Source organism: Filicampus tigris, chromosome 4 (assembly GCF_054856515.1).
Source record: "Filicampus tigris isolate MCC_2025a chromosome 4, RoL_Ftig_1.0, whole genome shotgun sequence".
NCBI classification, from domain to species: Eukaryota; Metazoa; Chordata; class Actinopteri; order Syngnathiformes; family Syngnathidae; genus Filicampus; species Filicampus tigris.
In genome coordinates, this window is record NC_141220.1 from 4,620,604 (window position 1) to 4,643,271 (window position 22,668).

Genomic DNA, 22,668 nt, shown 5'->3' on the forward strand with positions numbered 1-22,668 from the left:
AAATCTAGTTTAAATAAGGATTTACATTTTTTTTTATTTCAGGCACATTGATGCACTTGAAGTTTTTTTTATTTGTTTTAGAGTATAACAGGGTTGCTGCGTGGCAAAGTTATTATCTGTTGACAGTTGATTTATACTGCTTTTTGCCTTTGCTATTGTTACAAAAAACATTTTTTTATGTATACTTATACAATTTTTATAAATAATGATCTCATTTATAGCCATGTGGGTGGTGGTGGGGGGGCGAAATATTTTCTCTTTCCTGTGATGGGGGGCTTGCAAAAAATAATTGAGAAGCACTGGTTTAACTCTAAATATTCCATAAAGTGCGAATGTGAGTGTGAATGTTTGTTTTATGTGCCCTGCGACTGGATGGTAACCAGTCCCGATAGCGTATACCGCCTCTTGCCCAAAAGTCAGCTGGGATGGGCTGCAACTCACTTGCGATCCAAGTGAGTAAGCACTATAGAAAATGGATGGATGGGTGTGTAATGTGTTAAAGAATGTATCTTTTTCTTTTCCACAGCACATTTTGCACTCAGGCATCCAGTCACAGGATTTGCCAGCAAGCGGATAAAACAATATTGAAGTGATTGTAGTTGGAAGAGGCTTACGTCAAATCTATAGATCGCAAGGGCTGATTTTTAGCGGTGCTAAGGAGTTCATTCGTATTTACAAGTATTGAACGTAAATTATACTTGGAGCCTATAGGTGGAGTCCAGAAGCGGAAAATCATATTCACTTGACTCTCGCGTAGTCCAAAGGTTGACCACTAGATGACAGCATTGAATGTTAAACAGAAATAAACGGTGACGAAACGATTAGTTACCAAAGGACTGCTATCTCCCAGATCGCTCGTTACTGTACGGAGAAGGAACTGGCCACACCTTCATTTGGGTTAACTCTGGATTGAAGATATTACTACACTGAGTTTACCACTATTAGGCTACAATATGCTATGCGTATATATTTGAAGAACTGTTTGTTTGTAGAGAGACATTCAACATGAATAATTGGCGTGTTTGAGTTCCGTAATTAAATGTAAAGTAACATGTATGAAGTTTGAACCAATAGGAGAGGAGTGCGATATGTTACGTCACAAATAAGGGGCAGTCCGTAGTACGCCGACTTGACTGTGTGGTTGTTGGATATTGGTACTGTACCCCGCTAGAGACGCTGCAGACAGACAGACAAGGGGGCGGGCCGTCCAACAGAGGACAACGTTAGACGAGCTTCCACAGAAGTGTTCGTATCTAAACCCAAACAACATTTGCCATCGTTGCCTTGTGAGGCGCGGAATAACAACGTGGACTAACGTTAGCAGCCAAGCCTCGACAAGGCGAGGTGCTGTGGACGCGTTTGCAAGGAGGACAGTAAAGGGACGCAGCCACAGGTAGGAAGCTGTCCTGGCTGGAGATCTCAAAGTGCAAGTGGGTCATGTAGATTTTAGTCTCTGACCCGAGCGACGAGTCGCAGCTGCGGAACGGCGGGGGTCGACCACGAGCACAAGCGAGAAGACGAAACCAGCTGCTCCGCCTCTCCGTCGGTCCGACTGGGCTCCTGGTCCCAGGAAGAGGCACAATGTCCAGGAGAAAGCAGAGCAAGCCCCGGCAGATAAAGCGTAAGTCAAACCGAATCACTTGTTGTTTTGCCATTTGCGGTCCTTGCTCTGAGTCAAACTTGTCGGACAAACAACGTCGCTGGTGACTCTCCAGAGGGGCCACTCCATCCTAAAAGTTCATAAGTAGGACAAAGTCCAACTATAGCGCGAGACGTTTCCTACAGTAGCAGATTTTTATTGTGCCTTTTTATGAGAGGCAATCTTTTGTGTGTTTGAAATTTCCCTGAATTTACCTTGCAGTGTAAATGACATGTCCCTTAACCCCTTTTTTTAATGTCACACTACGCTATTCCTGCACTCAAGGCAGAAAGTAAAATACAGTACAATGTTCTCATCAAAATGCTTGTTTGGTTGCCAGAACTGTAGCCGAGACTTCCTGTTTAATTCTGTTGTGAAAACGTCAGTGTTGCTTGAGAAAGCCGATGTGAACAGAGATAAAGCAGCGATCTGATGTGAGCCTTGATAAGGATTAAAATTGGACTTTTTCCTCTTTTTTTATTTTTATTTTTTTTATTTTGCTTTCCGTCTGAGGCAGCACCAAGGCCACCGGTGCATTTCCTTCTAGGATTTTCACTTTGCTATTTCTTTTTCCAAGAGATGGGACATCAGATAGACTAATCTTTCCTCCCGATTGCTGCTTACAATTAGACATTTTTACACCTTTGACCTTTATGTCAATAACGATTATTTAGGTTCAAATGTGCTTTTGGTGCTTTGCTGTTTTTATCATTCATAGTTCATTAAATGTGGCACTTTGCATTATTCCAGGTAATAAATGTGTACCTTGAATGCAACATTGGGGAAAATACATTGTAATCCGTTCAGTCTGTAAAAAAACAGGCTAAATGAGCAATCAACCCCAGTAGCCTAAGCCTCCACTTTTCATTAAAACCTCATTTGGAACTTTAGAACTACATAGAATCACTAGACAAACATTTGTTTCAGGAGCAATCATAACTATCCTGTGACATGTGGTCAGTGTGCTTGCTATGTGCAGTAGTTGACCAGCCCTATGCTTTGGAATTGCAACTATAAATTACAGATTAAAATATGACAGGACACTATTAAACAATTGGGCTGTTGATGGAAAGAAAATCAGTTGCTATTAGGTTCTGCGAAAACCATCACTGCTAAGTAAATTGTTTATTGTGATTTGGAAAAGGATTGCACAACATGAGCTTCAAGTTTGTAGTTGTTTAATAAATTATATTTGTTGAACTTCAAACAATCATTTTATTACGTGAGTATATGAATGAGGGTTACATATCAGATTCCTAAACAGGGAATTTGTGATGTAACTTTCTAACATAAGCGCTTGAGTCTCTGAAAAAAACAGTCAACAGTGTTGACAATCTTTAAAAATTTCCACTTAATTGCCATCAGTGTATGCAATACTTTCAAACAATCTTGATATGCCATTTACCAGCTTTAACACACTGGTTGCCTTCAACAAGGCAACAATGTAAAATTCACAGACTAATACATAATTATGATCTTGATAAGTGAACTTTGCCTCAAACTTTTGTATAACGTACCAAACTCAAACAAGTGTTTGGTTTGTTCAGCCACAGATTAAATTAATAAGTCAGTTTAAAAAAATGTATATAAATTAAGAAATCTTTATTGTTAGTGTGTTTTTTACTCTGGACGGCGCGGTGGTCGACTGGTTAGCACGTCCGCCTCACAGTTCAGAGGTTGTGGGTTCGATCCCGGCCCCTGCCTCCCTGTGTGGAGTTTGCATTTCTCCGGGTACTCCGGTTTCCTCCCACGTTCCAAAAACATGCATCGTAGGTTAATTGAACACTCTAAATTGCCCCTAGGTGTGATTGTGAGTGCGGATGTTTGTCTCTCTGTGCCCTGCGATTGGCTGGCAACCAATTCAGGGTGTCCCCCGCCTACTGCCCGAAGACAGCTGGGATAGGCTCCAGCACGCGCCGCGACCCCTGTGAGGATAAGCGGTATCGATGATGGATGGATGGATGTTTTTTATTCTGGTGTAATTTCTTAGAATGTCACCTGAATGGTTCGCTTCTATTTATTAAAAAAAAAAAAAAAGTACCGTTTACTTGTCATCTTTTCAAAATAAATATATTAAAAAAAAAATCTGTTTTTGTACTGAAAATATACAATATGATTTTAGCGTACTGTTACACCCAACAATAATTGCAAGGTGAATGTGGTAGGAAGTTTGTGACTCCAACCAAGTGACAGCAAGAGAAGCAATCCGTGCCAACTAAGTTAATGGAATGAATGATTGTCAAGTCCCAACGGGATGCTTTATATGCATCTGAAGGAGTGGAAATGACCAGAAGAAGACCAGAGACCAGAGAAAAAGGGAATGTCTGGTCACCACATGGCCAAAATGTATTAGAAATCCCATTACTGAGGTTTTAACAAGCATAGCATTTCCAAAATATGTATGAGCAATGCATCACATGTTTGCGCTACATCAAAAAATGCTGACATTGGTTGTCATGAAAGACTTGATGAACCTACCAATATCATCATTACCTTTCTTTTCTTGAAAATTAAGTTTAGCCGCTGCAAATGGCCAGCAGGCACCGACTGTGCAGGAAGCGGTGAGATGTGGAAATGTATCGCAGAGCAAGCAGCGGCTAAAGCCCAGCTTGGCTTTGTGTGTATGAGCGACATCAAGAGAAAGAGAAAGAGCATACTGTACTGTATGCGTGCATCTCAAGGCCAAGATAGACCAAAAAGACGCTGGCCAACAGTGACAGACGCTTACCCCGTGGCGTCCGGCCGGCTGTCGGCACGTCACGCTGGAGGAATACACTGCAACGACAGCCAGCGACGCTGACCGTTAAAGTACCTTCTGCGCATGCATAAGATGTAATACCCTTCCATACCATTGGCGGCGGTAGTCACCATTTATCATGGTTAGAAAAGTCCAACCGGAAAGCCGATTATAAAAACTTAGACAATGCATTCAGCTATATTCTTCGCTCACGATGAACTCCCACGCGAAGTAAACCATCACGTTCTTGACACGGTATCGTGAAATACTTACATTGTCAACCCTCGCTCTTGTACTTGTAAGAAGATTAAGGCAGCGAAGGCGTGCTCGCTGTTTATCCGTATTTGTCACTTCCCGTTGGTGCTCCGAGCGCTGATTTGCTAGCTAACAGCCAATCAGAGTGACCAAACGTCACGACTGGCGACGCCGATTCAACATGCGCAACCGCCCCAAAGACGCTTCCGGACGGGTTACGACACTACGACGGTGGCCACTACACCAAACGGACGGCACATTCAGACGCCACGACGCTTCACGACCTCCGACGTCGGTTTGGTCTATCAGGGCCTTCAGGGGTGTCATGGCCGTCTTTATCAGTGCTTCTGGTCCCTCATTCTTCCCAGTGCAGCAGGCCGGGCTGTAGTCGAGGCCAGCCAGCTCCCAGCCCCGTGACTCTCTTGTGATTTGGCAGACATTTTGATAGGAAAGAGTGAGGAGTGATAAGGACTTTGTTGATCTGAGTTATGAGGTGGTCCAGCAGAGGTGTGGGCCTGCGCTGTTACAACTACATCAGCACTATTAAAGCAGCGGGTCCACCATGTTGTTTTGAGTCTGATACTTATTTAGTCACTGATGTGAGCTATTGGCAAAGTAAGGTATGGTTTTTCACAGTAAGGTATGGTGGCTTAAAACTAAACACACCTCTATCTTCTTCTTCAGAACAACGCAGCGCGTTTGCTATGTTATTTACACTGCAGCGATAATGGTTTAAGATAATGATGATTGGTCAGTTCTTTTGTTGTTGTCATCAACATGCTGCAGCAGGTGCAGGCGATTGTTGCAAGACAATAATTGGAGAGCAGTATTTGTGTATGTTAAATTTATTTGACTTGACTTTGCTTAGTAAGAGCTGGGTCAGGAACTGTATTAGCACACTGTATATTGTATCCACAAATTAATAATCATGTCATAACATCAGTGCAACAAATAATGGATTAGGGATGTATGCATCCCAGTTCTTCACTTAAATTTGGATACTGGCAAACATTGCAACCTACTACTGTAGGTATTCCTCACTGTCAAGTAAAACAAGGCCTCAAAAATTACGCTAGGGCCAGGAAAAGAAGTTGAGCAAGTTGATCACAAAAAATGCAATTGCCGAAGGGTTGCTGGCACTATTGTACGCCATCCACACAAACATTTCCAGGCCTCATAAATCCATTGTTCAAACTACTCGTGACCTTTTCACAGTCTATTAGCAGTGCTGGCAGTGACATTCAACATGTTAGGGTGTCGCCACAGTGATTATACTGTATGTTTGGCATAGTTTTTACATTTGATGCCCTTCCTGATGCGTCACACTCATTTTAATCCGAGTTTGGCACTAATCGTGTCTGGGAATTGGGGTCTATCATACCCATTTGAATGTTCGTGTTCATGACTGGGATTTGAACCATGGTCCCCTGTGCCAAAGGCAGCAATGGATTGCATCGCTCAGCTCAAGCTAACGTGTTTTCAATCTACAATTACTCGATTATTCAATGGACGACTCGTTAGAATCATCGATTCTAAAGTGATTTGATATTGACAACCCTAAGTTACACACAAACTTAGGGGTTGAACGGTCATCACCATGTGACATCACATAAGACGTTAGCATGTTTCAACAGACACCAGCATAAGAGCAGAAGCGGACTCTCATTCAAAGCATAACGACTTCAGCGTGTCATAATGGAGTGTCTCGTACCAAGCTGTTACTTTACAAACTGCCAGTAGGGCTTACAGAATGTGCAACCCACTTCCGTATTCAGTAAAACAGGTCGAAGCACTTCCTTTCGGCTCCGATAAATGGTGGAGCCCTATCATCAGGAGACCGGAACAAAGCACCCATAGAAGCCCATAGAACGTCCACAATGGATTTTGTTGGACACAAGCTGTTGTCAAGAGCTAACAAAGATGACCGTGTCCCGTGTTTCGGCTTCATTTGTGTTTACATATCACTGGGCATCGGGCAGAAACCTCTTACGTCCAAATTTGGTCAATTTTCAGTTTCAATTCATACTTTTTCACAAACCGATACCATTGATACTATACCTTTGACGATGCAATGTTAATGGGTCGTCAAATACGCCAGTTTGGGGTTTTCTGCAAAGTGATAGTTTTGGAGATGCGAGGTTTCCGCCAGACGCCTGCGATATCATAACTTTGTATGAATAAATGATATACATATATTTAAGTTTGGTCCAAAGACACCAATAAAATTGGATAACAAAACTTTAGGAAATTTGGTTTCAAACCATCATGTCGATGACACGTATTTAAGCTAGTTTTCGCAGCATACAGAGGAAGTCCACTTAATTGTTTTTTGGGTTAGGTCGCATGATGTTCCGTGGATTGGAGAGGATGCAACTTTAGCCCCCAAACACACCCCCACCCCCCCACACACACTCTCAAAAGAAGGAACAGTAAGTGAAGAATTTCAGGCTCAAGAGGCAATGCCGCCCTAGCATTTAGTTTGACGGCAAACATTAGCTACCACTGTTAGCCTCCACCTAGCTGTGGACTGGCTAGCTGTTTATACGCGTCATCTCTCATGATCTAAGAAAGAGAGTTTACTGTTTTTTATACTTATGAGAATATGAACTACATGTTAAAAATGGGGCTGGATTCTTTAAAGTTAATGGGTTTTCTTTTGTCTTAACAGTAGGCATTTCACCTAATTTTACACTGCTACGGCTGTTCCTTACCTGCCTGTACAGGTAGGTTTTATGAACTTGACACTTTTGTAACATATTGACTTACAGTAGGTTCATTATTTCCTTTTCGGAAATGGTTTAAAGTCTGAAAAAAAATGATGGTCACCTAATATCCCAGAGCGGTTTGTCAATGTTTTCGGCTTTTGCTTTATAGCTTTGTTTCAAATTAAAGGACTGTGGTGTATTTATGAGTTTCCTATCAAGACTCTCGTGTTTGCATTGCCCAAGAGCCAACATGTGATGAACTTTTTTATTTGCCCTTTTGTTAAAAAAAAAATCACCCGAAAGACAAACCACCCCTGCAGTCCCGTTACAATGGAGTCGTACACGAGGACAGCATTGCACTGTCCCCCAACAACGGCATGTTAGGTTTCGGTCTTTCTTGTGGCCAATAGAAGAAGAGGATGTTTGTGAAGCAGATAGATATTTGTCTGTGCCTTTTTGTGCGTCATCCTCCCCTGCAGTTGGAGATCTTTGAGCCCGATAAGGCTCCTCTCCTTGATGGAGCGATAGCAGTGAGGGAGGGAAGGTAGAAGGGAGGGGATTCAGGAGGCAGGCAGGCATGGCAGCCCACTGAGGCTGGATCCCTGGGCTCATATTTTGGCAGTTGAGATGGGAGACATGATAAAAGACGGCGGTGATCACTGCTGATGATAACAGAAAGCAGAAGAGAGAGAAAGAGATGAGAGGTAGGGCAGATGGAAGGAAAGATCCAGATTGGAGGGCACATTTTAATTACATTTGGCTGTTGCATGCCATTCTTCTAGCATTGTCGCGCTGTTGTCATTAGTTTTGTTTGCGATTGGCTGGGGGTGGATCTCCAGATAAGTAAAGAGGAGAAAGGCGGAGCGGGGTGATGAAAGAGACGAGATGCAGAGGAGTGGACATAGTTGGGTGGTGGGGGTAGGTAGCGAGAGAGTGAAAAAGCGTGCAGAATATATAGCTGTTAGATGAATGTGTTGTGGTGTGTTTTTAATGGCAGTGCAGTCTGCTCTGCTGCTCCCCCACCCTTCTGTGGAAGATGTTGGATGCTGATAAGGAGGCCTGCTGATGATAGATAGATAACAGCAAGCAGATCCAGAATGCTGATTGTGTGTGTGTGCGCGCGCGCGCGCGTGTGTGCGTGTGTGTGTGAGAAAGCTTGGTTTCTATGACAGCGAAGCTGGAGCTTCTGAGGTCAGCATGAATAATAGCTGCCTCCTACAGCTTAAAGCAAACCTAGAAGCCTGCAGATCCCCGACAAGGAAATCACTAAGCCCACCTCCTCTTTTTTGTTTGCTCTTATTTCCCTGGTAACTTGACAAAAGTTTACTAATAAGGCTTCTATTTGTCAGGTGACAGTTATTCCCCCCACGCCCCATCCTATATAAGTTGTGGTTTGCTTTGTGAAAGGAATGTGTGTTATCAGTCATCAATGCTTGGCTCACATAATTATTTCATGGATGCACAATTGAGAAATAAATGACTTCTTTTGAAGAAAAACTCAAGAGTAATGCTAAAGCATGTCTAAATTTCTCTCTTTCTCTCTCTCCCAAACACACACTCGCACGCGCGCACCCACATTGTGCCTTGGTGGCGTTCCCTTGTTTTTACTTCTTTGTTCTGCTTTTAGCTTGATGTGAACTTGCGATAAGCCGCGGGGCCTGATCCCCGGTGCAGATAGAGATTGCCAAGCATGATTAAAGTTGTTATCTGGCCAGAGCAGGCAGGAGCCGAGGCTCCGCCGCAATAACAACAGGCCTTGGTAGGAGCAGCCAGGTTCTGGACCCTGGCAATCAGTTCCAGTCGTAATGGGATTAATGTTGTTGTATAATTAGATGATAGGTGTGAATGCGCTTCTTTCCTCCCTCAGTCTTTTCTCATTCATTCAAACCATATCTTTCTCCTCCTTCTCCCTTGCCTCCCCTATCTCTTTCTTTGCACCTCTTAACAAGCATTGTCATTGATTAATTAAATTAAAATTAATAACATGTATTACTCATTCCGATTAAGTGTACGATAGAGTTGACATGTTCGGAAATTTTTATGTTTGCGGATGCTTATCACTGGCTTTCCCTTTGAAATCCTCTTTTCTCTGTAAAGCCATAAGAGCGCAGTCGGTGCGAGGGGAGGGGGAAAAAAAAAAGAGTAAAGTTGCTGAATCAGCAGGATGACTCGCACTTGGTTTGATTCTACTGGCAGATATTAAAAAAACTAGATGGTGTCTGATTTGGTTCGGAACCTAAGAATTCTCATGCTCATGATCAGATAGCGCTTGCTTGAGCGCTGCATATAACTGTAGTTAGTAGAAACCGATGATGTGCATGCACATTATGTGCGCTCCGTGGAGTTTGTAAAAATACCACAAACACCTCAACAACTTAAGATTTAAGGCCCCGCAAGTTGATCTCATTGTGGAAATAGTTTCTTTTGTTTCAGCCTCGTTTGTTTGGAAACTTTGCTCAAAAATGGTGTCACTTTAAAGTGGAAATCAACCCAAACATATTTTTTTCAAGAATATGTTCCCAGCAGGCCCACTAGTTGAAACACAGCATTCTGATTAATATTGCGTTTGTGGAATATGAGTTAAGTAGCAAAATCGACCCGTTTTTAGCCATCTCAGGGGGCGGCCATTTTGTCATTTCTGTCGACTGATAATGACATCACAACTACCCAGGGCACAGGTAATGACCAATCACAGCTCGCCTGTTTTCTAAAACTGAGCTGTGATTGGTCGTTACCTGAGCCCTGGGTAGTTGTGATGCCGTTTTCAGTCTACATAAAGTGACGAAATGGCCAGAGATGGCTAAAAACGTGTGGATTAACTCTTATTCCACAAATGCAATATTTATCAGAATGCTTTGTTTCAACTAGTGGTCTTGCATAGAACATATTGTTGAAAAAAATATGTTTGGGTTGACTTCCCTTTAAAGCAACACCTGCAGTTCTGTTTTACACTAGTGACACATAAATATGTATATGTTTGCTTTGCGTTTATCTGAGCATAGTCAGCAAAGTGCGTGTGTATGGATGCATGTGGACATATGGTCAAATACACTAAAGGGGGAAGTTGGCTGGGTTACAGAGGAAACACCGTTTGTGCTCAGTGTGTAGATGAGTTATTACCCTTTCCTGCTATTTACCTAGGGAAAGGCCTGTTGAATTGGGCTCAGGCATCACCACATCACCATCCACCATTCTGGAGGCTACGGCCAATGTAAACAACGGTTTACTGTAGGCTTATGTCAAGGCTGTGTATTTGGTGCATTTCTTTGCAAGTGAAAAACATGTTAAAATGCAAGAAACTGGTGGAATTTTACAAGGGCAAGCTAGGCCGTGAAGCTAGAGACAGAAACCTTGGAAAACTACACATTCTGAATGGTTTGGATTAGGGACAGGGGCGGAGCCATGGGTGGGCCTGGGTGTACACATTGCCTGGGTGTGCACAGGCCCACCCAATGAGATTCATAAAAAAATAGATACTTTTACATTTTTAGTAAATTTTGAAATTATTTGTGTTTTTTGTTTTATTTGAATATTAAGAATGGCATAATTGTGGTTGTCAAAGGAAGATCTGAACTTCATATTATTCGGTTTGTCATCTTATTTGAAAATACGATATGTCGGGACAGGAGGATTGTGTGAAGTGAGAGAAATATTCAGGCCCACCCTGATTTTTCCAGGCCCAGGAACTATTTGTTTAAATTTTCAGTTAACTTTATTAGAGATTCTAACTGACCCCGGGACCACTCTGCACCTTTTGGTTTTGTTTGAAATCAAATCAAAACAATGATAAGTGAAATTTGAACGTTTCTGTCATTTTGAAATTTTGGAGAAATTTATTTACTGTCGAAAACTATAGTGAGCAATTGTTTAAGTTTTCATGTAACTTTTGAAGACATTCTGATGACCCTGGGAGCTCCCTGAACTTTCTTAGAATTTTACAACAAAGATGCATATTGTCAAAAGTGTATGATAATAAAAAACATCAACGTTATGCAAATCTGAAAAAATGTTCAACAAACATGCATAAAGGCATTTCAACAAAGTTAAGAGTGTTAATTTGTTTTACTTTTTGGTGCCAATATTTTCCTTTTTACTGAAAATGAATATCGGCTCCAAATATCGGTTACTGACCTCCTTGACTACTAATAATCGGTATCGGCCCTGAAAAACACATATCGGTCTATCTCTAGTTTGGATGAATTCAAAATGCCCAATACAGAGTGGAGCAGCCGGGTGTTGTATGGTGTGAGTTCCTCCACTTTGGAGACTACACTTGACAGCTGACAACAAGCTTTGTGATCTCTGAAACAAGGTTTCCCTCTGTCTGCCTTCCGCTGATCAGGAATCCTGTGAACTTGTCCGTTGTCAACTTTTTTCCTTCGTGATTGTGTAACAGCAATGGTTGACCATATTTCGATTCACCCCCTGACCTTGGTGCTGGCAGCTCCACAGATGAGGGAAGAAGGAAAACATTGCCTTGACGAACAGTAGCCTAATTTATGTCCAACCTATTTGCTCAAGTGGAAATTACCACTCTTCCCTGGGAGCTTTGTGTGGACTTAGATCACACATGATATACAGTATAAGGCACTGTGGCTGCTTGACCTGAGCAACACAAAAGTCCCACCAGTCTTTGCACCATCCAGTATATACTGTATTTGCTTTCAGATCCCGGCCTGAGCACACATTCTCACGTGACCACCTGCAAGGTCTTAATGTCATCAGTAGTGGTTCTTTTTGCTTAAGTCCGTCATCTTTTGGAGGATGTTTGTTTAGGTGACAGCTGTGGAGCCACATGCTCCCAAGCTCTGGTCAGAATGCCGCTGGACACTTAAAGGCGTGTGGATAAGAGAGACGTACACACACAGCAATTGTTATGACAAGGCCCCCCAGTGGCATTGATAAGACGGACCATTCTCTCCTACTGTTCGGATTGCTCAGCTCCACTACAGCACAACCTGCTTTTACAGCTGCACCTCTGCTAGCATGTCTAGATAATATACTCTTAAACAAGTTGCCTATTATCAATACCATTGTGGAGAAAAGCACAAAACACTTCATGAGATAACAGTCACATCCAGATGTTGACACAGGTTGACATATGACCCTTTGTGCACCTGAATTGCCTTTTTTTTCCTCAGTTGTATTACTTTTTAAGTCTCTCCCCGTTGACACTACCGCAACCTATAGTAAACTTCATAAAATATCCACTTGTGTTGGTTTTTAATTTTGTTTTTAATTTAAGCAGCATCCAAAACGTTTTATTTTCCTTCACTAGCATCACGCATAATTTAAAAGTAGAAAATTGATCTACACAATCAAAATATGCTATGCATCTGAAAGAGAAAAGAGATCAGGAGGAACAGCTATTTTTTAGCACTATAAATTAGTATATTGTAACAAACTAGGTCATGTGTTTTATGGTTATGTGTTGCTTATTCAGGTTTTTAAAATTCTGAATATCATGGCTGGGTTACTCCTTTTCTAACCCAAATATGTGCGCATGTATACATCAATCGGAATACTCCGATTGCACGGGACACTCTGCGCATGCTCAACCGCAAGGAATTTTGGTCTTTGTAGTACAAGAAGTGCTTGTGTGTAAGCCATTGTCGCCGTAGCGAGCCTAACTTGAATACAATGATTCCTTTGCGGCATTTTCACAGTATTTTCTGTCGCTATGGCAAAAATGACCATGTGTATATAGACACATATATACAGTCGGGCAAAAAAGTATTTAGTCAACCCCCATTGGCATCAATGACTCAATGTATTATTTGGTAAGCTTTATTTTGAAGTTAGCCTTTGCGGAGGCGGTGTGTTCATTGAGTATGTTTGCGAAACGCTCTCGTACATGCAACTTAAGTGATCTTGAGGTTTCAACTTCCTTTGCTGAATGCAGACTAAGCGCGTTGCCTTAATGTGAACGCGCACAGTTTTTTTCACCAACCATTCTGCGGATTGCGCCCGTCCTGAACCGTGATGCTTGATCCTTACCGATCACGGGTCAAAGGTGATTCGTTGCAGTGCACTAGTGTGTACAGGTACGCAAATGCGCGTCGTGATGCAAATGGCGGTACGCATCAGTGATTTCTGTTGCGCAAGTGCACCTCTGGGCATTACATCAAACACACACGGTAACCTAAGAATGCTAATGCTAGCTAGCTTCCAGAAACGACTGTCCCTATGTCAGAAAGGAAATTGGGCATCAGCCACAATGGCTTCCTTTTAAGATGCTTGTTTATCATCGCAGTGCTGCCATGGAAGGAAGGTTTACATCATATTAACCCTTGTGTGGTGGTTGTATTCAATGTTGGGAGTAACACCTTACAAAAGTCATGCGGTACAGTAACTGTACCGTGTATATTTAGGCAGTATCGAAGTAATAAAAAGGGTTACTTAAATTTTTTGTTTTTGTAATATTACAGTTGAACAATTAATATTATAGCCCACACCATATAGTTAAATATGCTCACTACAAGTTAACTTTACCAGCTATAGTATGGTAGCAAATTTTGCATTTTCCTTTTAAGGTGTTGAAATCATTATTAAATAAATTAATCCGCTATTAAAAACCCCCCAAAAAGAAACTTAAAACAAATTTAAACTTGAGTAATGCATTACTCTACAAATACAGCAATATTGTAAATAAACTGATTACTTTCAAATGCAAATAATTAGTAATTTATTACATTTTTGAAGTAACTTGCCCAACATGTTCATATTTTTGTTACTCAGTCAATGTTGATGGGTGTGGTGGACCTGCTCGAGTTTTGGGTTTCCAAAACAACACAATCAAATCATTTTCAGTTAAAATACTCAACAGATGTCTACTACATCAAGTCAAAAAATTGTTAATATTTGCCATTTACATTTGTTAGGTCACATTTATGAATTGTGTTACTCGTTTTTTAAAAATAAAATGTAATAAAAAAAAAAAAAGAAATGCGCCCGAACTCATGGACCTTGTTGCCAACATGGGTCAAGCCATGACACTGCATTAGCCACAAAGCTTCTGTTAGCATCACAGATGAGCCGGATCACCAAGTACCGCTCATGTGCTTCGCAGACAGCCATACAACCAGCAGGAGAAGCGGGAGACGAGTCAGTTTTGACAGAAAAACAAAGTGCCGGATAAATAAATAGATACAGTAAATAAACGACTCGTCAACTATTAAATACATTTTCAATGAGTTTGATCGTCAACGTCGTCGTGACTAGTGATTTGTTGTTACCTGAGCCCTGATCCACTGTGACGCCATTTTCTGTTGACAGCCAATGGCAAAATGGCCACCGCCTAAAAACAGTTGGATTTTGCTGGAGTTTAGAGTCTCCAAAATGTATTGTTTTTTACAGCCAGGTGAACTGCAAATTGTATGTTGTAAAATGTATAATAATGTATCAGTCAAGCTCTCCTTTAGCCCCAGGAGAGAAGAAAAAATCCTTGAGCCGTCCAAGCCTACTAACTACTGTTGAGGCGCTCTCAAGCCAAGGCATTGAACCCCTCTCACAGTTTTAGATCATAAACACAGTCACTATTTGCGCACCCCATCACTCAGACATCCCTACTTGCATACATGCTCCTCTGTAGGGTGTGTAAAGAAATGTATAGCAGATCGTTAATTGAATTTCCCTGTATGCATGTAAATCAAATAAAAAAAAATTGTGAAAAAAGAGAATAATACAATATGATCTCGTCCAGGTGAAGAAGGCAAGAGTAAAGGAGAAGGAGTGTTTGAAGGAGGAAAATTGGGAGGTTGAAAGGCAATGGGGTGATAAGGGTGACTCAGCATCATAGACAATGGGACAAGAAAGACGAGATGCCGTATGATCCTCCTGGGATCTACCTGAACAGAGGAGCTTAGACTAGTGGCACCTCTTGTTATCGGTCTGTATAAACTGACTTTACCTTTAGCAATAAATCTATTGGAAAAGAATATGGGGAAAAACAACGAACATTTTCTTCAAGTACATTCCTTTTTAAAAGAGACTGTTGTCTGCTTGTTTGCGTGCTTCCCTCTCTGTTTTATCAGCTGCAGACAAGACCTCCGGAAGCTCAGTCAGTTGTTGCAGTTACATCTGGCTGCCAACAGAGGATGATAAAAGCCATAAATAACATCTCCTTTTAAATGCAATATTCATATCCTTGATTTCATTTGTTAAGCTAACAAAAGCCAAAACAAGTAACCACCCCTTCCTAGTGTCAGTTTGTACATTATGAGCGAGCATTGTTCTATTGTTTGTGTGTTTGGGTTTGTGTGTGTGTGTGTGTGTGTGTGCGTGTGTGTGTCTGTGTGCATTTGAGTGAAAAAAAACAGTAGTAGTACAATAGTACTAGTACAGTGTATATGTTGGACTATTGCTGTCTGAAAAAATGCAGACCTCAAGGTTCAATTTCATTGCATGCATAATTTGTGCACCCAAATCACGGTATTGTTGTCTACTATAAATTATAAATTGTGCACATTATCAAGTTGTGTGTACCCGCACTATGATTTTGAATAGGAAATACAATGGCATATTGTAGTATTTTTTGAAGGTTCATGTCACTGGTTACACAATTTCTGTTGTACTTAATTAACCCCAGAGGAGAATGTTTACACCCTGTATTTATTTTACCACCTAATAATCCAGTTTGCACCCGTGCCGACAGCTCCTTTAACACTGCAGGTCAAAGCCGTCATCTTTCCTGTTACCATTTTGTATAAATGGCACAGATGCAGAATGTCGGGACAAAGTTGACCTTTCACCAATGGCACCTGTGTCTAAAAAAAAAAAAAAAAAATGCAAAACAGGCAACAGGGAATCACTTCTCATGCATGCCCCGTTGTGTTGAAAGCTATTGTTTCTGTCCAGGAAGCATTTTGTACAGTAGATGGAACAATTCACACAAATAATATGATTGCAAAATGGTCAGTCACTTTGTGGAAGCGCATCCAGTCGCAATAATCGACAGAGGTGGGAGGAGGCCACATATGTGAAAGTCACAAGCAAGTCTCAAGTCATAACCTTCAAGTTTGAAGCAAGTTTCAAGTTACTGTGGAAAAAAACAAGCAAGTCAAGTCATTACTTAGTTTAAGCAAGTCGTAATTCAAATCGTACAATCTTGCTCAGTCACAATATATTTTGTATATTGGAGTGTTAAAAACTCACTGGCCATAACACAAAAAGGTACCGTACATTTACAGCTCTACCAATAAAATGAACACACAACAAGTACATTTAAATCTCTACAAATTAAACGAACAACTTAAGAGTATGAAATTCATTTATGTACAGAGGTACTTATGTTATCTAGAAGATAACGTTTTAACTGTTTGCATGAGTGAAAATGTAACACACTGTTATTGTGATATTGACATATACATATTGACTGTATAGGAATCATGAGATTTAGAAACTGCATTGTTTTATTGCTTTGTTGCCAACCTGTTTCCCAAATTCCCAATTCATGTGCGTAAATTGGTGAATGAGAGGGATTCATTTTGTGCCCTTTGTAGGTTGCCGCTTTATGAAGTTCAGCCAAGTCAACATGTATTAGTTGACAAGGGCCCTGCCACATCGAATCAGGCGGCCACGTTGACGTCCAGAAAAGTCACTCAGTGGACTAAGTTTATACATTTCTATTCTTAAACAGCGATAACTTTTTTTTAATGGTAGTATTTGAAGGTAACAGTCTCTGTAATGCAATTCAGGGGTCGGCAACCTTTTACACCCAAAGAGTAAAAACAAAAACAAAAAAACTACAGTACATTTATGTTGAGTGTTATTCGAATGTGTCCACAAAATCATACAATGAAATTCAATTTTCACTACAAGAAGAAATGGCACGAAACTGTCACCTCAATTTAATCACAGATAAGCTAACAGCTAGCCAAGCATATTCTACTTATTCTTCTACTTCTCCTTTTTCATTCATGTATTTTGTGGCTTTTTTGTATGACGTAAAAGTCTAGTCAGTGTACCTCGCCCATTCATTTGGGATAGGCTCCATGAGCTTATCCAAAACCAAAATGAAGACAAGCGATATAGAAAATAAATGGGTGGCTAACATTAGTATTATTAATACAATGCATTGTTGCAATACTCCATTAAAATTCTTCTCCCTTTTTCCCCCTGATGACCAAGATTAAAGTAATTTGTACTTTTCAAGCTTATTAAAGCCATACTGTGATATCATCTTTTTGGGTGTGTTGATCTAATATAACTTAAGAGCCCATAGAGGCAGGATGTTTGACTGTAAACACAACGCAGGCTTGTAGACACAGCAACACTGACACCGGTTGACGTTAAATAACAAAGCCTGTAATGTGTATGGTTGCTCCACGCTAGATTCTGCATCCTATAGCATCAAGCAACCACCCTCAGGCCTCTGCCTCGCGCTATTTTATCATTTCTCAAATTTTCGACTCCTTTTTCCAAACAATTTTCCCTCTCAATCCTGATTTTTAAACTCTCTCTATCGCGACCCCTGCACCTCAACTTCTCTATCACCTTTTCTTTCATTCCATCTATCTACTCCCCGCTTCCACCCCCTTTCTCTGTCTCCAGCCAGACCCCTAGCCTTGGCGAACCAGGTCTTGGCGGTATGATAATGTGGAAAGTTGAACTGGCCCCATTACAGCGAGGCTGATGGTAGGTCCGATAAGGGCGTTGATAATGGGTGCAGATAGCGCTGACACAGCGGTCCAATAGCCTCGCCCTGCCCCCCCACCCCCTCCCCATTATCATTCCTGCCCACCGATGGGCTCCCAGAACGCTATCTCCTCTCCATTTCCACTCCTGCGACAGATAAGGATGGAAATACTGACTTCATAGCTGACTGATTAAAGTGTCTGCCTTTCTTGATAATACACAGATAAATTATGTTTCTCTCCTTTCTGTTCTTCTCTCACTCTCTATTGAGAAAGGGGTGGGCGTAGCGGGAAGAAAAACCTCTACTCTTTTCATTTCTCTTTTCCATTGTGTTTTTTTTTTTTTTTTTTTTTTTTTTGAGGAAGATGAAGTGCAGAGAGAGTGTTGAAGGAGGAATGGCGCGTTCCGTGATGGTCATCTGATTGGAGAAACTGTGTTGATGTGTCAACCTGTATTTTATTAGCACATCCTGCACTGTATAAACATGTGGCACACATACACAAAAGCAAGCGGCTAGGACCAGAAAGTTAACTTGTATTACTGGCATTTCCTGTCATAATAAAGGAAAACAAGAATGGCTAGAAGTCATAGTAAGAGATGGACAGAACGATTGGCAGTGGGGGCACAACGGTCTGTTTGTAGCCCCAGTGAACTGCAGCTTGAGCCATTTCCAGGTCAACCTTTTTATTTTAATCACTTATTGTGCCACTTGGATATCAGGAGAGATCACTACATCCATCCCTGCATCCAAATCCTCTAACCCATTTGCGTTTCTGGCCCCTTACTGTATCTTTAGCTCTCCAGCTATCTGTCCGTGTGACTGAACTTCTGTCACACCTCTTCCCACAAAGAGAAATCCGCCTCTTTGTCTAAGATCTTGGCGTTAGCTTGGTTGACCATGGGTAACGCCAGCATCAAATCATAATCAAATGTCTTGGTCTTGATTAAGATGCAAATACATCACTTATCGAGCAGCAGTATTTGAGAGGCAGGTCTCTCCGTTTTTAGTTTTAGTTAAGTCTACACGCCTGGTGTTTCTAGCAACCCACAGTCTTCAATCCTGCCTCGCAAAATAATCCTCTTGAAGTTTAAGCGACAAACAAACTTCTTAATTGCGGTTATGGTACTAAGAAGATATAAAAGACCTGCACACACTTTCACACCTTCCATTTTCTAGACCTCTTGGCATCATTACTGTTGTGGGTAGGAATGTTTATAGGGGTTTATGGTTTACCGATCAAATGTGAGACCATTTATGGTTATTATTACCGTTTCAAATTTCAATAATCGTTCCGACCCTTTTTAGCATCTGAAAAAAGTAGTTGTCTTTTGTTTCAGATGCATCCGTTGCTTGCTGCAACAGCAGATGTAATAGAATGGAGCCGTCAGTCCAACCTTTTTCTATACAGGTTGTCCTCATTTAGGGTCACATGAAGCCTAACCAACTCAATTGAGCAGCGGGGTGGACTGATCATCAGCAGATTGCGCATGTGGACAAACAACCTACCATTCGCATACCATTTACATCAACATCTAGATTTTAGAATTTAGAATGTTCAGTTTGCTTAAAATGTATTTTTGGGGAATGTGGGAGGAAACTAGAGCATCAGACAAAACCCCACTCAAGCACGGATCTTCTGACAGCGAGGCCACTATTTCACTGCGGTGCCATTTGGCAATCTCAAGGCTAAACAAATCTAGAAGCCAATCCAAAGTGGGGTTAATGATCAATAGAGGCAAGTCCTTTCATGCGACTGGCCTGCTGGCAAACATTGCTGTGAAGTGACATCTGCTTTCCAAATTGTTCACTGTCTGGAGATAGGAATTTTATTGACAAAGTTGCAGGTGTTCCGGTCCTCCCATTTTGTGTTGATGTCTGTCACCACAGATCAGCTGTTCCTTTGTAGCTGACTATGACCCATACTCTCTTTGTTATGCGGCGTAAAAAGAGTCCCAATGATTACCGAAGGAAATTTTGTGTGAAAGCGAGCACAATCAAATCTGAAGTCATTATAGATTATTTGGTTCATTTGTTTACGTTTGAAAAGTGGGAACCTTACTGTAGTGTGCAAATATGGTGTAGATTCTTTATTGCTGCATGATCCACCTGCATAATCTTTAAAACAATGTTGTTGCTTAAGAATACTTTCTTTGCTGCTTTACAGAATACAGCGACCATTGACCAAGAGCTACAATTTGTACATGTCTCCTAGTACAGTTTCATTTTGTGATGGTGGCGAACAACTCCTATAAACAGTCTTTCAATATCAGCCAGATTTGTATTTTGATGCATTGTATTGTGTTGACAATGTCTTAACACATTAATTGGATTATTATTACAGCAATGTAGCGTCCGGGGTGCAGAGGCTTCTAAAGTCCGGTTTTCAGTAGACCAAAACTCATGAACTGCTATTGTTTTGGAGCAAACCTCTTTTTATTTTCTCCAGTCACATGTAATGTAACACAGCCACTGTCGACTCTTTATTATGTCATACTGTTGCAATAACACAAATAATGCCATTGTCTGAATTTTAGGGATTATCGTCTGAATTGAATGGTTATATTGAAGAATTTGGTAGATTGTGTGGAATTTATGATTTATTTACATCTTGACTGGCTGACTAGTGCTAAGGCACTGTTGATTCAGTCTCAACTAGTTTGTGGTCTGAAGAAAAATAAAATATCTGTTTTAGAATATTATGTATAATGTCATTAATACAACTCGAAATAGCACATTAGAATGTTCAGACGGATTACATTACATTAATAATACATAAAAACAACAACAACAATAATTTCACGTTAATTTACAGCAGGGTCCAGGATGAAAATTTAGTCCAATGATCATTCTTAGTGCCCCTTGATTTACGTTTAAACAAATACACATTCATGAGCAAAAGCAAATGTTTATGACATTTTTTATGAATAGTCGTTGCTAAAACCAGTAATAATAAATCCAGGCATGAAACGAGAAGATGCATTCATATAGTTTTTCCGATACAACAGGGTTCGTCACATGTGACCATGATGCTTGATAATTCTGCTGTTACATGTTTTCAAGAACTACAGTATACCTGTATACAGTGGAACCTCAAGTTATCATCTTAAAAGGGTTCTGTTTATAACCTGAAACGTTCATGAACCAAAGTAATGCTTCCTATTGAAATCAATGGTAATACAATTATTCCATTCCAGCCCTAAAACTAAGCTATACTTACTTTTTTTCAACCAGTGTATGGTCAAAAATAAATATAATACACTATTGAAATAGATGTAAACACACTGTTTTAATGAAATGAAACACTTTTTATTGCTCATTAACTATAACCTAGGCAGAAAGAAAGGGGTGGAGGACTACAGCTCTCCCAATGAAAAAGAGTCTTCTTCCATAATAACATGGGGAAATTCTGATTCAAGTGATTTTTTTATTATGTCTGTTTATTTTCTAATTCATTGGTTGATTTTAGCATACCAACCCAGGGAAGCTAAACTACCAAAAATCCATTAAGTGGGATGTCACATTTTCATTTAAAAGATTAATTCACTACACATTTTTTGGGACATGTTTATATTTAGATATGTATTTTTTATTGTGACAATCATGCGATCACCAGCAAGTGGTTTCTATTTACAGAAGGCAGTGTTTTTTGTTTGGAGTGGACGTGGCTATTTCTGTCATCAGTGATTGGGCGAATGTATTGTACATCGTGTAGATAGTATTTTATGACGAAAATTAAAGTTTTGAATTGTTCGCAAACAAGGCCGTTTGTAACTCGAGCTTCCTCTGTATATTTTTACTTATTCTTAGTGTTAGACTAACAGATACATCAACATTGATTATCATAGAAGTTGTCTGTCACAAGATAACTTCTCGCATGTTACGACATAGTATAATTATAGTTGGTGACCCTGTCCAGTTAGTCATCCCATCATCGAGCAAGTCAAATGTTGTGTTCCCCAACCGGGAGCGCTGGAATGGAACAACATGCTGTTGGCCCAGTCCACACTAGCTGACCTTGATAGATTAGAGTCAGAGAGCCTTTTCTGTGTGACACATAGCAATGATAAGCTTGTGTACGTAAAATAGTTTTCCTCTTTCTCAGAATGATGGTTTCAGTTCAGGACTGGACAAGGTTGTTGGTGTGTTCGCACAAATCTTTCCGTTTGTGGCCCAAGTTGGAATCTTCTGTTCCACCTTACTAAGTCAGCTGTTTTCTTCTAGTGCACAGAATCTCCTCTGCACATATGTAAACATCTCTCTGCAACTGATCCTGCATATTATGTCAACATGGATAAACAAAATCAAGCAGAGCTGGGCACTTGACCCTTTTTTGCCAGTCCGTGTTCCGTCCGCGACCTGGGTACCCTTCTGGCCCCGTCCCTCCATCCTTATTCATAAAAATTATGGTCCGTCCGTCCTCGTCCTTTTAAAGTCCTTACGCCCGCCCCACCCACTAAAGACAACAACAACAAAAAAAGTGCCTGATGCCGCGGGACAGATGCTAACGGCAGAGGTTTATTTAAAGCTCATTAGCTGGCTAATTTGCTATTCAAACCCGCTTACCTCATGGGCACCCACTTCTGAGTTAATGGTTTCTGGTTAGATCATTTTGAAATCGGCCAACCCAGCTTAAAAAACAGAACAGACCAACATGGTTGTGTTTTGTTTTCGTGCTGGTCTCAACAGCTACGAACAG

The 22,668-nt window shown here is 40.8% G+C and overlaps 1 protein-coding gene across 2 annotated transcripts in view; it reads left to right on the plus strand.

Moving 5' to 3' along the window:
• The first annotated feature begins 1,162 nt into the window (after nt 1-1,162).
• Nucleotides 1,163-22,668, plus strand: part of zfpm1 (zinc finger protein, FOG family member 1) — a 111,328-nt gene continuing 89,822 nt past the window's right edge. The window contains exon 1 of one of the 2 annotated variants that reach the window (XM_086029245.1): nt 1,163-1,621. In XM_086029245.1, coding sequence (XP_085885371.1) covers nt 1,582-1,621 — 40 coding nt within the window. In that variant the 5' untranslated portion in view covers nt 1,163-1,581. Of the gene's footprint in view, nt 1,622-7,901; nt 8,041-22,668 lie in introns of those variants that run through there. The other variant, XM_086029246.1, reaches the window with a different exon arrangement.